Source organism: Phacochoerus africanus, chromosome 7 (genome assembly GCF_016906955.1).
Source record: "Phacochoerus africanus isolate WHEZ1 chromosome 7, ROS_Pafr_v1, whole genome shotgun sequence".
In the NCBI taxonomy this organism is placed as follows: Eukaryota; Metazoa; Chordata; class Mammalia; order Artiodactyla; family Suidae; genus Phacochoerus; species Phacochoerus africanus.
This window is the reverse complement of record NC_062550.1, coordinates 33,179,360-33,193,694: the sequence shown is the minus strand read 5'-3', so window position 1 is coordinate 33,193,694 and position 14,335 is coordinate 33,179,360. Positions and strand designations below refer to the sequence as shown.

The 14,335-nt window shown below is 41.1% G+C and overlaps 1 protein-coding gene across 1 annotated transcript in view; it reads left to right on the top strand.

The window, feature by feature from the left end:
* Nucleotides 1–7,638, top strand: part of WIF1 (WNT inhibitory factor 1) — a 91,483-nt gene extending 83,845 nt beyond the window's left edge. Inside the window, exons 8-10 of the mRNA XM_047787133.1 lie at nt 2,536–2,631; nt 3,148–3,243; nt 6,790–7,638. Of these exons, the coding sequence (XP_047643089.1) occupies nt 2,536–2,631; nt 3,148–3,243; nt 6,790–6,911 (314 nt within the window). The 3' untranslated portion in view covers nt 6,912–7,638. The remainder of the gene's footprint in view (nt 1–2,535; nt 2,632–3,147; nt 3,244–6,789) is intronic.
* Nucleotides 7,639–14,335: the final 6,697 nt, after the last annotated feature.

Below are 14,335 nucleotides of genomic sequence, written 5' to 3'. Positions count from 1 at the left end.
GTCCAAGGTCTCAGGCCAGTGTTTTTTTTTTCCCCCCACTAGATTCAGCTACCATCCATTTTGGCTAAAGGTGGGGCAAAGAGTGACAGCCTAGCTCAGATGACTCAGAGTGAACGTTCTCTGACTCAGTTATGCCTAGGTTTAGGTAGTGCAATGTTCCTTGTTAGTGATATGGTTCCTTTCACACTGTGTAGCCGCCATTGTTTCAGCCAAGAAATGTGGACCAGAACTTTAGGACAGCTGGAATTTGTACACCTGCCTGCAGGCTAGGCACGTTTCCTAACCAGACAGAGCCTAGTAATCCATCTAAGAGAAAAAGATAAACTCAAAAAAAAAAAAAAAAAAAAAGAGGGAAAATGGTGCAGAGCAATTAAAGAAAAAAAAACCCTTCTTAGCATACACGACAACATCAAAGGATCACTCAGATGTTATGCTAAGTAAAAGGAGCTAGACAAGAAAGAGCATGAGTCCATTTTTATGAAGTTCAAGAACAGCCAAAAATAATGGATGATGATAGAAACCAGAATAGTGATTGGAGACACAAAGGAACTTTATGGGGTTTCAGAAATATTCTATATCATGATTGAGGACATGTCTCATGAGTGTTTATTTGTGTAAAAAAATTAGTTGAGCTATAAACCTAAAATCAGTGCATACTATACTTTTCACTCAATGTTTGTCATGGTTTGATACAAGAAAAAAAAATACACATTTCATGGTGGAATGTGGTAAGTAATCACTGTTGTGGGAATCAGGAGATGAAGCTGCTTGCCCCAGCCATGTCACTGAAGCACAGGAGCCAAGTCCATCCGCAACTGTTTCTTGACCCAGAAGACAGACAACACCGCTCAGGAAGGAGTGAAAGGAGGGTGGGTGACACGTGCAGGTGCTGTGTCCTTGCCTTTCTGGAAGTTCTAGAATATGGCATTGTCACTTCCAGCTGTATTGTATCCATAAAACACCACTGTGTTTGGTACAGCCAGGTTCTGAAGTTGTAGTGAGTTCAACATTAAATAATACTGACTTTCTATTTTAACTTTCAACCTCTAATTTATTTGTGGGTTTTTGTACTTTAATGAGTAGTAGATGAAGTGATGATTTTTTATGGAGTTCAAGTGAAATACCTCTGAAGTTTCCATAGAACCTGTAATTAATTGCCAGGATGTGGTTTCTTTTCTTATTAATTACCTTGCCCTGATAAAGATATCTCTGAGCTAACTTCCCTCAAGTTTCTCCCTGTACTTACTCTTGGACTTTGCATACTTTGTCAGTTCATGTTTATGAATCTTATTTCTTGGGTTCATTTCATTTCGTGTGGTTATGCTCTTTCATGCTCTCAGGTTTATGACCTTTCCACAAACAAAGGCAATGTTTTATGTTCCTTAGGATGGCAAGTTCTAGATGGCAAAGAGAGGATAAATAGCTTCCGGAGTAGGGAAGAAGAACAATATTCTATAATTTTTATATTTAAGACCCTATTCCAGCTCTAAAATCCTGTGATTCAAAGATCTGTGAAAACATTAGCAATAGTCATTTGGCACAGAGATAAAAGAAAGAATCATGTATCATTAGGATATAAGATAGTGCATAAAATGCACAGGTGTGGTATCAGGCACCTTTGTGCTCCTTCTCAGCCAACCTTTCACCCCGGCTAGTGCTGCCACCTATTTTGCACAGGCATAGCCTAACTGCACCTTAGCTGTGTCACACTTCCCTTGTTTTCCACACAGAGACTCCTTTGGAGTCCTGAAAAAAATACATATACATACAATTTGCATTCACATAGTCATGGAATGGAAGTGCAACAAAGTTACTGCATGGGGTGAACTTTGCCCAGTGGGAGACAAGTGCGGATGCTAAATGACCCCCTCTCCTTGCCTACAGGCAGCCTGGAGGTGTAGTCAGACCACTTGGCTCCTCAGAAGGTGCAGCAGGATAGAGCCCAGTGGCTGTAGTAATCACCAACCCACTGCCATCACTGGGTATTGGTTTTCCCTCCCGCGCTGTTTTACTCTCCCGCCCCCCCCCCCAATTCCTGATCCCTAGGATCACCTCCCCAGATAAACTCTCTGCATGCAGGCCTTGCTTTCTGGAGAATTCCAGGCTAAGATAGATATTATCATGTCCAGGTATAGACCTGCTTTCAGAAAAAGTGGCAAAAATCACAACCCAGAGAGAAGATCACCGAGAGGGTCATTCGTGTCTCACTTTCAGTATATCTTAAATGACAAGTGTTTATGACTCCGTTAAAACATAATTCTGTTTGTTTTAAAAAGTAATGTAAGTACAGCATTTGAACAACATATTCATTGTAAAAGATAGATATCCAAAATCCTAAGTGAAAAATACTAGCCTGTGGGTTCCACAAATGAAACCCAACAGTAACAAAGCCAGGGTAGACTTGAAATAAGTGGAAATAACTGCCACTTAAAAGCATTTATCCTCTCAAAGCCTGGCAACTCCTTTGAAAAAAAAATGTAATTGCCTCTGAATGAAGCACGGTTCCTGGCTTATTTGCTTTCTTCTCGATTTCAGGCAAATGCCCGCAGCCCTGTCGAAATGGAGGTAAATGCATTGGGAAGAGCAAATGCAAGTGCTCCAAAGGTTACCAAGGAGACCTCTGTTCAAAGCGTAAGTACCCCAGCCGCACAGTGGATCTGGGTTACAGGATAATTAAACTAGCAGGAGTCTCGTCTCTCTTTATAACTTCTGTGCCTACTGCATGTTGTTTAGGCATCACAATTAATCTTTCCTTGCTGACATATATGTTTCCTTGAAGTAGCCCGAAGACATTGTATGAAATCCATGCATGCAGAAAAAAAGGACTTAGGCACATTCATACACACGAGCAACCTGTTTAACTCTTAGAGATTTTCTTAAGGGAGATAAAGTTCCCTTGTCCAGTGGTTTCAAAGGCCTCCTGAGCATCTGAGGATGAGAAGTATCAAGCCTAGTGTAAGATCACTCTCAGGCCTTTTTCAGAAAGTCTGAAACTGACTTCTACCTGGAGATTGACCTAGACAGAAAAAAAATTAGGGGATGAAGCGCAGACTAATACATTCTAAAGAACTGCAGGAAAAGCAGCCGCATCATTCTGTTGACAAATGAAAGCACAGGAGACATTATTTTTGTTTCCTTTGACTCTAGCTGTCTGTGAGCCTGGCTGTGGTGCACACGGAACCTGCCATGAACCCAACAAATGCCAGTGTCAAGAAGGCTGGCATGGAAGATACTGCAATAAAAGTGAGTACATGCCTCCTTCACGACTGTTTCCCAGCTCCAAAGGGAGATAGACAAGCCATAATTCAGCCCTATTTTCCGTTTCATAAAAGCATCTTCTTCATTGCTGCTTCTCCCCCATGCTCCCCCCACCCCTGCAACTCTAAATTTTAGAGCCTAAGCTTTAGAATGTAAAGAGGAAAGCATCACTATAAAATAGCTTCACAAATATCTTCCAGGTTAAATTAGATAGGAGTGATTTGGTAACAGGGTATGTTAACTCTGATAAAAATAAGTGAAAGTAAATTTTTAAATCAAATGTAGAATCAGTACCTATATGGTTCTAATTCTATCCTTCAGGATTGATCAATGAGCATATAAAACAGGTTTTGCGCTGTAAAATCTTTAAGTTGTATTGGTTGATACAGCCTTTAAATCAGTCCTTTTGAAGAAGAGAAAACTAAGCACGGAAGAGATGTTATCGTGGAATTGTGTTTTTTCCAAATGTATTGACTACCAAAAATGAGCTGGTTATATGGATAATAAATTACTGGCCTGTTTCATACACAAAATGAAACTTGATAAATCCAATCATACCATGTTGATCGGTATCTTCTCTGTGCGAAGCATGCATCCAGCCATGGGGGACAAACCAGTGAGCAGACAGAAAAGGCCTTTCCTGGTGGAGCCCAGGTTCAAGAAGGAGGGACAGTCAGTCAGTAGCTGAAGGAAATAAAAAATGTAGTTTCAGAACATCTTGCAGCTAGAATTCAGTCTCCTAAGTGTGGGCCCACTGTCCACTTTCCTTTGAGGAAAGGAAGGCTTCATTCAGTCACGCCACTCCTTTCAGTAACAGAGGTCTAGACTGTGTCTGTCATATTGTGTCTGCAAAATAAGGGATGTCAGTTGAACAAATCACTTTCACATCAGATCTTTTCCTAGATCAGTGGTCTCCGAAGGGTGTAAGTGTAGCCCAGTGAGTGTGGAATGATCAGCTGGGGCTCTAAGGGAAAATATTAGTTGAAAAGCATTTTTTATATTTTATATTTTTATTACATTTCTGTATAAATATATAAGTAGATGTTTATAAATCTTAATCTCTAATTTCTGTGCATGTAACATTCATGTTATGTTATTCTGATGTGTAGATATTCCATTTATAGGTAGGCATACATGTTTGCTTATTTTAAGGTAAATTGGTATCTGGTCTAGGCTACACTAAGCCATTGATTTGAGTCTGTCTCGCCCATTGAATTAGCTGGGTGACAGACAGAAGTGGCTTCAGGGGGGCATAGCTTAACAAGACGTGCAGCTCCTCTGGAAAAAGAACTCCTTCACCAGGTGGGAATGACTGAATGGTATCCCTGTTAGGACATACTTGGGGTGGGGTGGTGGGGGAAAACCTTCCTTGGAGTAAAAGACCTATAGAAAGCTAACCATTTCTGACACCATTTTGGAAAAGAGTTAAACCCTTTATGCCACCTTTAACTCACAATACAAACCAGGAACTCAGTCCCCAAACCAAAGTCTCCAGAAGCCCTTGAGCCTAGCACTGACCTGAGGTGAGACCATCAAGTCCCAGGACTCTATTGCAAAGGTCTTCCAGGACTCACATTTGGGGTCTGGTGACCACCAACGATGATGGCGCAGAATATGAGAGGCACTGTTCCTGCAACATTTCTGTTCGTTCTTCCGTAATAAAGGCAGGTTAGAGGCTGTCATGCATGTCATTTAAATGAGCAATTCTACCAGGTCTGCCAGCCCCCCAAAAGCACCGCCACTGGTGGACCTTGCAGCTAAAAGCTTCTGTCATCTACACCTCCTTCAGAACCTGGCATTGCACATCAAGAAGATGCTCTGGTTCTTGATTAAAATGCAAACATTTTCCAGGAGAGGCCACCCAACCATTCTGTACATTGGTTAAGAGAATCAGCCTGAAAAAAATGAAGCTTCTTTTGACTAAAGGGAGGTGACGAGGAAGCACTGAGGCGCGCAGTTCTGCTGAGAAAAGATTCCCAGTGGGGTGACACATTGGGAGGTCCTAGGCACCCAGACGTCCTAGTGGGGAGGAGGATACTGGAGACAGACAGACTTTCTGGCCTAAGCACCCCTCACCAGGGAGGTTTGGGCTTCATGGGTGGCAGAACAAGCAGCAGGGTAGGGATTTACTCCAGCGCATTTTTGGTTCATTATTCTGGCTGTTCTAGGAGCGACTAGCTGACATCCTGACAATTCAAAGAAACACATTCGGGAACAAAGTATTCTGTTCTCAGTAGTTATTTAGTGGGGTGCTTGCATTTAAAAACCACAAGGAACAAATGAGATGCCGAACTTGAATCTAATGCTCAGGAAGATGGAGGCAGATTTTTAAAGTCTGATTCCTGTCTTGGATCAGTTTTAGCAAATCAGTAGAAATGAGTCCATGCCCCACGCATCTCCAGAAGGTCACAAGTTACAAGAGGCCTTAAGTCATGTAACTCAGTGATACACTCCACTTGGAGTGAGCTGGAAATGCCATGGGTAGAAGAAGCCCACCTCGACTGAAGTTCACAAATCCCTGTCAATAAGGAGTCAATTCAAATCGTAACCCTTCTCTAACAGGTATACTGGAAGCCCTTAATTCTTAGACAATTCCTTTTTTGTGTAAATGCAATAGCCACATCTAATCATTCCATCTATATGAAGCATGGGAGTTGTTAGGTCAATGCGGTGGAGGCGGTTCTGTAACACACAAAAAGGGTCAATGACCAAATCGTCTGCAGAAGCATTCCTGCTATCGAGACCTCAGCACTAGATCCTTAACAGCCTTGAGGTGGAGATCATCCTTCCATTTAATCACATTCATCCAAAGTTTGCATCAAGAGTGTCTGCATGAGGAGTTCCTGTCGTGGCTCAGTGGAAACGAATCTGCCTAGTATCCACGAGGATGCAGGTTCGATCCCTGGCCTCGCTTAGTGGATTAAGGATCCAGCAGTGCTGTGAGGTCTACTATAGGTTGCAGACGTGGCTCAGATCTGGCATTGCTGTGGTGTAGGCCAGTGGCTACAGCTCTGATTCGACCCCTAGGCTGAGAAAGTCCATATGCCATGGGTGTGGCCCTAAAAATACAAAAAAAAGAAAAAAAAAGTGTCTGCATGAAACTATTACATTTAGAATGGTTGGGCAATGAGGTCCTACTGTATAGCACAGAGAACTGTGTCTAGTCTCAGGATAGAACATGACGGGGGACAATGTGAGAAAAAGAATGTCACTTTGCTGTACAGCAGAAATTGGCACATTGTAAATCAACTATACTTCAATTTAAACAAAAGTAAAAAGTGTCTGCATGGCCAAAATATATAGCGAATCAGATTCGATGGAAGGCAGATTTGATAGAGTTCGTCAAACAGGTTCTTTCTACAGAGATCTTGAACCTGTAACATGTCTTCACTCAGGTAGCTCTTTGTGGTCGCTGTGGCCTTTCACTCCGGGTTAAAAAGGGGAAATGGATTTCATTTGAATGGTTAATAATGAATCTGAAGAGCCTGTTTTTGTAGTGTCTTTTCTTTTAAGCTGTGAGTAATTTTGCAGGGTACGGAGCCAGCCTCATGCACGCCCTGAGGCCAGCAGGCGCCCGGCTCAGGCAGCACACGCCTTCACTTAAAAAGGCCGAGGAGCGGCAGGACCCACCTGAATCCAATTACATCTGGTGAACTCCGACATCTGAAACGTTTTAAGTTATACCAAGTTCATGGCCTTTGTTAACCTTTCATGTGTTGAATGTTCAAATAATGTTCATTACAGTTAAGAATACTGGCCTGAATTTTATTAGCTTCATTATAAATCACTGAGCTGATATTTACTCTTCCTTTTAAGTTTTCTAAGTACGTCTGTAGCATGATGGTATAGATTTTCTTGTTTCAGTGCTTGGCAACCGATTTTGTATTATGTCAGTCGATCAGGTTAAATTTTTGTCTTCTCCATGTGCAGCTGGCAGATAGGTTCCAAAAGAACAATGCATTCGTGGTGTAGAGGGGCTGGGCAACATTAGAGAAGATAAATGGAACAAAAATTCATAAATCACAAGGGTTTGGATGAAGCAGTTTGAAAGTGCTGAAGTTAAACAGCATTTCACGTTGTATTGTCATGTATTCAAACATGTGTCACATTTTAAAAATCCCTCTTATTTTTAAACTCACAGTACACTATATTTTGACCTTACCATGATTCCAGAGAATTGCATATTAAAAAAGAGAACACTGTGGTAGTGGCATTTAACAATATAATATATTGTAAACACAATAAAATAGGGAATATAATGTATGAACTTGTGGCATTGGCTTGAAGCAATATAATATATTGTAAACAAAACACAGCTCTTACATAATAAGCATTTTATACTGTTTGTATGTATAAAATAAAGGTGCTGCTTTAGTTTTCTGAGTGTTGTGTGGAGTGGTGTTTGTGCTCTCTTATGGAAATAAAGTTGGTTGCAAGTGCATGGAAGATAAACTTCTGCTGTATCATAAAAAAAGAAGAAGATATTCCATTCTCCCTGTCCTAGCTCTCCAACCTCGCCTCTCCCTCCCAGTTCTGTCTCTGCTCCAGCCAGGCACACTACATTCTGTTGTCATAGCATGCAACTCTCCTATTTCTGTCAGCTCCCGACTTTCTAGTTGTCATTTCTTTTAAGAACTCTAACTAGGAGTTCCCGTCGTGGCGCGGTGGTTAACGAATCCGACTACGAACCATGAGGTTGTGGGTTCGGTCCCTGCCCTTGCTCAGTGGGTTAAGGATCCGGAGTTGCCGTGAGCTGTGGTGTAGGTTGCAGACACGGCTCGGATCCTGCGTTGCTGTGGCTCTGGCGTAGGCCGGTGGCTACAGCTCCGATTGGACCCCTAGCCTGGGAACCTCCATATGCCGCGGGAGCGGCCCAAGAAATAGCAAAAAGACAAAAAAACAAAAAAAAACAAACAAAAAAAAACTCTAACTAGAATGTATTAAATATTCCATTAGCGTGAAATGTTGCAAATGAACGTGCTACCAATTGGGAATGGCAGTTGGTGCAGCCACTAGGGGAAAGAGTATGGAGGTCCCTCAAAAAACTCAAAATAGAGTTGCCATACGACCTAGCAATTCCACTCCTGGACATGTATCTGGAGAAAACTCCAATTTGAAAAGATAACTGCACCACTCTGTTCAGAGTAGCACTATTTACAATAGCCAAGACATGGAAGCAACCTAAATGTCTATCAATAGAGGAATGGATAAAGAATATATGGTATACATATACAGTGCAATACTATTCAGCCTTAAAAAAGAATGAAATGATGCCATTTGTGGCAACATAGACCTAGTGATGGCCATACTAAGTGAAACAAGTCAGAAAGACAAATACCATATGAAATCACATAGCTTACAACACACAAATTGCAGCAATAGCTTTTGTGATCCACCTCCTAGAGTAATGAAAATAAAAAGCAAAAACAAATGGGACCTAATTAAACTTTAAAGACTTGCACAGCAAAGGAAACCATAAACAAAATGAAAAGACAACCTGCAGAATGGGAGACCACCTTTACAAAGTGACCAACAAGAGGTTAATTTCCAAAATATACAAACATCTCATACAGCTTTGTATTAAAAAAAAAAAATGGCCAGAAGGGAGTTCCTGTTGTGGCTGAGAGGAAATGAATCTGACTAGTAACCATGAGGACACAGGTTCGATCCCTGGCCTTGCTCAGTGGGTTAAGGATCCGGCGTTGCCATGAGCTGTGGTGTAGGTAACAGACCTGGCTTGGATCTGGTGTTGCTGTGGCTGTTGCTGTGGTGTAGAGCAGCAGCCACAGCTCTGATTTGACCCCTAGCCTGGGAACATCCATATGCCATGGGTTCAGCCCTAAAAAGACAAAAAAAAAAAAATGACCAGAGGATCTAAATAGACATTTCTCCAAAGTAGACAGATGGCCAAAAATTACATGACAAGATGCTCAACATCACTAATTATTAGGGAAATGCAAATCAAAGCTACAATGAGGTATTACCTCATACCAATCAGAATAGCCATCATCAAAAAGTCTACAAACAAATGCTGAAGAGGGTGTGGAATAAAGGAACCCTCCTACATTGTTGGTGGGGATATAAGCTGGTGCAACCACAATGAAGGACACTGGAGTTTCCTTAAAAAATTAAATATAGGACTACCATATGACCCAGAAATCTCACTCCTGGACACATATCCAGCAAAAACTAACTCAAAAAGATACATTATTTCACTAGTGTTCATTGCAACACTATTTACACAGCCAAGACATGGAAGCAACCTAAAAGTCCATCAACAGAGGAATGGATAAAGAAGCTGTGGTACATATATACAATGGAATATTACCCAGTCATAAAAAGCATGAAATAATGCCAGTTGCAGTAACATAGATGGACCTAGAAATTATCATACTAAGTGAAGTCAGAGAAAGACAAATATAAAAAGATCACTAATATGTGGACTCTAATAAAAGTGATACATAGAACTTATAAAACAGAAACATGCTCAAAGCTTTTAAAACTAAACTTATGTTTACCAAAGGGAAAACATGCAGGATGGAGAGAGAGGAATTAGGGAGTTGGAACTGATGTATACATGCTACTACATATAAAACAGATAAATAACAAGGACCTACTGTAGAGTACAGGGAAATATACTCAATATTCTGTAGTGACCTATATAAGAGGAGAATCTCAAAAGGAATGGATATATGTATACGTATAGTTGATTTACTTTGTACACCTGAAACATAACTTTGTGACGTCAAATATACTCAAAATTAAAAAAAAATAAAGTATGACACAAATGAACATATCTGTGAAACAAAAACAGACTCATATAACAGACTTGTGGTTTCCAAGGGAGAGGAGGGGTGGGGAAGGGAAGGGTTGGGAGTTTTGGACAGCAGAGGCAAACTATTATATATAAGATGGCTAAGCAAGGTCCTACTGTATAACACAGGGAGCTATAGTCAATGCCCTGTGATAAACCATAATGGAAAAGAATATACAAAAGAATATATATATATATATATACATATATATATATTCATGTATATGTATAACTGAGTCACTTTGCTGTATAGCAGAAATTAATACATTTTAAATCAACTATACTTTAATAAAATTTTAAGAAAAATTGTCTTTTGTTTCCCAAGAACATTTGATGAGTTACCTTACAATCCTGTGGGATGGTTACCATTACACTCTCTTACAGATAAGAAAACTGAGTCATAGAGATAGGAAGCAATTTACTCACACCTGATAGGGACAGGTTTGAATCCATGGCATCCGCTTCTGAAGCTTTAACACACTGCTGTTCTTCCTCCTGTGTTTCTCAGCAAATACAGCAGAAATAAAACCGCTCTACAGTTTGCTGCACAAAATTCACAAATACCAGAAACCTGGGTGCAACTTTGCAATAGATCTTTACCTTATTTTATAGATAAAGTCCACAGGTTTTCTTGTGCTAGGCAGTGGCATAAACAACTGTGTGATTTAGGGCAGTGATGTGAGACGGGAAGGGATCAGGCAGAGGCTGGAAGCAGAGTGAACACATCTTGTTGCGATGCGAGACCACAGCCATCTTTCTTCTCTAACTCGCCAGAGCCCAGAGCCTCTGTCAGCCTGTGCTCACGCAGACTTGGCAGAGCAGGACAGGAGCGAGGGAGCTAACCCTGGGAATCCTAATATGGGAACTGACTTATTTATTAAAGACTTACATACAAATTTAGATGCATGATAATGAGAATCTAAGAGGTAGGCAGAAAGTTAATAGTTGGTTGGCACTTATGTAGTGCTTAGTTTATTCTAAACACTTTACCTGTATTAACTCATAATGAAGAGTAGAATAGGGAGTTAGACTGAAGGAATGGTGACCAACTGCCATAGTCTAGGTTAGTCATCTCCAAACCATTTTGATTGCACCACCCTCCTAGTAGAAATTTATGAACGCATAGGCCTGTATATGACTATTGTTTATTTACATATGTAATGATACCAATATACACATTATAAACACAAGAAATGTTAAAAGGAAGAGGTATGGGGTTCCTGTTGTCGTGCAGCGGAAACGAATCTGACTAGCATCCATGAGGACGCAGGTTCGATCCCTGGCCTCACTCAGTGGGTTAAGGATCCGGTGTTGCCAGAGCTGTGGTATAGGTTGCAGATGCAGCTTGGATCTGGTGTTGCTGTGGCTGTGGTGTAGGCCAGCAGCTACAGCTCCAATTCGACCCCCAGCCTGGGAACCTCCATAGGCTGCTCTGGTGCAGCCCTATTAAAAAAAAAAAAAATGGAAGAGGAAAAAATATATACATATTTTCTTCACTTCCCCCCCCCAAAGATATCTTTCTGTCCACCTGGAGTACTCACACATATCCCAGAGGAGACTTCGGATAAATGTGAGAGGTGTAAACAGAGTCTGAAATGGCCTCAGCATCAGAGAGGAGAGTTTGGACTCAAGAGACATTTCACATTTAAGCAGGAGACCAGTTACCAATTGAATTAGAGGGTAAGAAAAGAGAGGTGGAGTTCCCGTCGTGGCTCAGTGGTTAATGAATCCGACTAGGAACCATGAGGTTGTGGGTTCAATCCCTGGCCTCGATCAGTGGGTTAAGGATCCAGTGTTGCCATGAGCTGTGGTGTAGGTCGCAGACATGACTTGGATCTGGCATTCCTATGGCTCTGGCATAGGCCGGTTGCTACATCGCCGATTGGACCCCTAGCCTGAGAACCTCCATATGCCGCAGGAGCGGCCCTAGAAAAGGCAAAAAAAGACACACAAAAAAAAAAGAAAAAGAAAAGAGACAAATCTGGACAGTGATGTTAATGTCTAAGGAGGAACAAGAGTGAGTAGGTGTGAGGGTTTCCAGGGATATTGAGTTTGCTTTTGAAAATGCTGAGTTTGATATGCCTTTAGGACATCTTGGTGGAAATGCCTCCTAAGGCATTTGGAAATATCGTTTAGGAGGTTAGGCCAAAAGTGTGTTGATAATTAGCCATATGATAAATGAATAATACTAATTATATATTGAATGACTTTTAATCAAAATATACATAATAGCTTTATGTATATGCAGTATGATTCACTTCAGTTTTATTGTGTTTTTAGCGTCTACATATAGTTAACTTCGTTGGCTGCTTCCCTAGGCATTTGTCTCTTGATAAAATAGTATGGCCTTTACTGCTTGGTAAATCGATTGGGCCCTTCCTCCTTCCTTCCCGCCACCATATGTATTATGAGTCTTCATCCAAATTATACCCTTTGATCATTTTGCCAGTTTATGTAGCATCACAGCAATGGGAGGCCAGCTCTTGAAACAAAGCCAATAATATGGGGATGTGAAATAATTGTTCTTACTCTTACAAAGTTGCCACAGAAGTGAAGGAAGGGAAGGAAGAAGGAAAAGAAAAAGGAGAAGGATGAGGACGAGAATATAAGATGTATCTAAAAAAGAATGTAACAGTTGAAGTAGGATGGAGTGAAGGCAGTCTGAGAAGATGCACACCATGTGGCAGATAAAATAAGTAGGAGAAATGAGGCAAAAGGAAATAAACGTTAGACAATAAAATGATCAAAGGGTATAATTTGGATGAAGATTCATAATACATATGGTGGCGGGAAGGAAGGAGGAAGGGCCCAATCGATTTACCAAGCAGTAAAGGCCATACTATTTTATCAAGAGACAAATGCCTAGGGAAGCAGCCAACGAAGTTAACTATATGTAGATCCAGGAGTGAGCTTAGGACGCAGATGCACAGAGACTTTTTCACACTTGTGAGAGGAAGACCATATATTTAACTGTAAGCTCTGCTCTAACATCTTGAAGAGGAAATCATGGCTGGTTACGAGCCCCAAAGACCTAAACACAAAAGCTAACTAGTTGCTTGGGAGAAGTTAAACTGTACAAGGAATTTACCTTAGGACTGGATCAAGAGAGGGAGGTCTGTGGGAAAGCTACTTTTTGGCATCCCTTCAAGCTCATAGTCTCTAAAATAGCTCTTCCACATTTATTTATAGAGGAACTGCATGAATAAAAGGTTTTTAAATAAGGGTTGCTGGAGTTCCCATTGTGGCACAGCAGAAACGAATCCGATAGGAACCATGAGGTTGCCGGTTCAATCTCTGGCCTCGCTCAGTGGGTTAAGGATCTGGTGTTGCTGTGAGCCGTGGTGTAGGCTGGCAGCTGTAGCTCCAATTAGACCCCTAGCCTGGGAACCTCCATATGCCGAGGGTGCAGCCCACAAAAGACAAAACAAAAAAAAACAAAAACAAAAACACAAATAAGAGTTGCTGACAGGGTTGAGCTTCTCATCCAGTATCCCAGGCAAGTTTTCTCTGACTGTAGAATTCTATGCCCCACGCAGCAAACAAAAGCTGTGCAGTTAAATCCAGCTAAGCTACTTGGAGGGAAGTTTTTTGAGCATACTGTTACATGATCACGCTCCTTGAAATTCTTAACACCTCTGCAAATGACATCTCAAAGTATTTCCCTCAACCATACACAGGACTTCTCCTCAAAGGATTTTTATTAACTAGATTTTTTTCTCGTCTCAGTCCATGTCCAGTGAGCCTAACTACACAATTTGACTCTGATATGCTAGGCATAGCCCTAGACGAACCAGCCTTTACACCAGTTCCAACTGAGAGCAAAGAGTAATGCCTCCTGTGGGTTCTCAAAAAGAGGTCAGAGTGTCACACAACACACAACACTCCCAGTAATATAGACAGAGTAGTGACAGGACTGCTTCTTTCCATCTTCTTCAAGAAGGCACAAAGCATCACAATAAAGTACAGTTTAAGGAAAGCTGTTCTACCAAAGTAAGAGAGGGTGAGGGGTTGCTGTTAAGGCGAGAAATTTTTGAATTGGGTAAATGAGAAACACGGCCATTTCAGAAGAATTTCCTGAGCCAATAAAGGCAGAAAAGGAATGAAAACAAGTGACTATCCAAAGACAGGAGTTTCATCATCATAAGTTTAGGCAGTTTAGGCAAGGGGTACGAAGAGTTTAAGAAGCATATTGAATAAGTGTCCCCCACGTGGCTTGACATAAAAAAATAGAAACCATACACAGGAAACCGACATCATAAAACA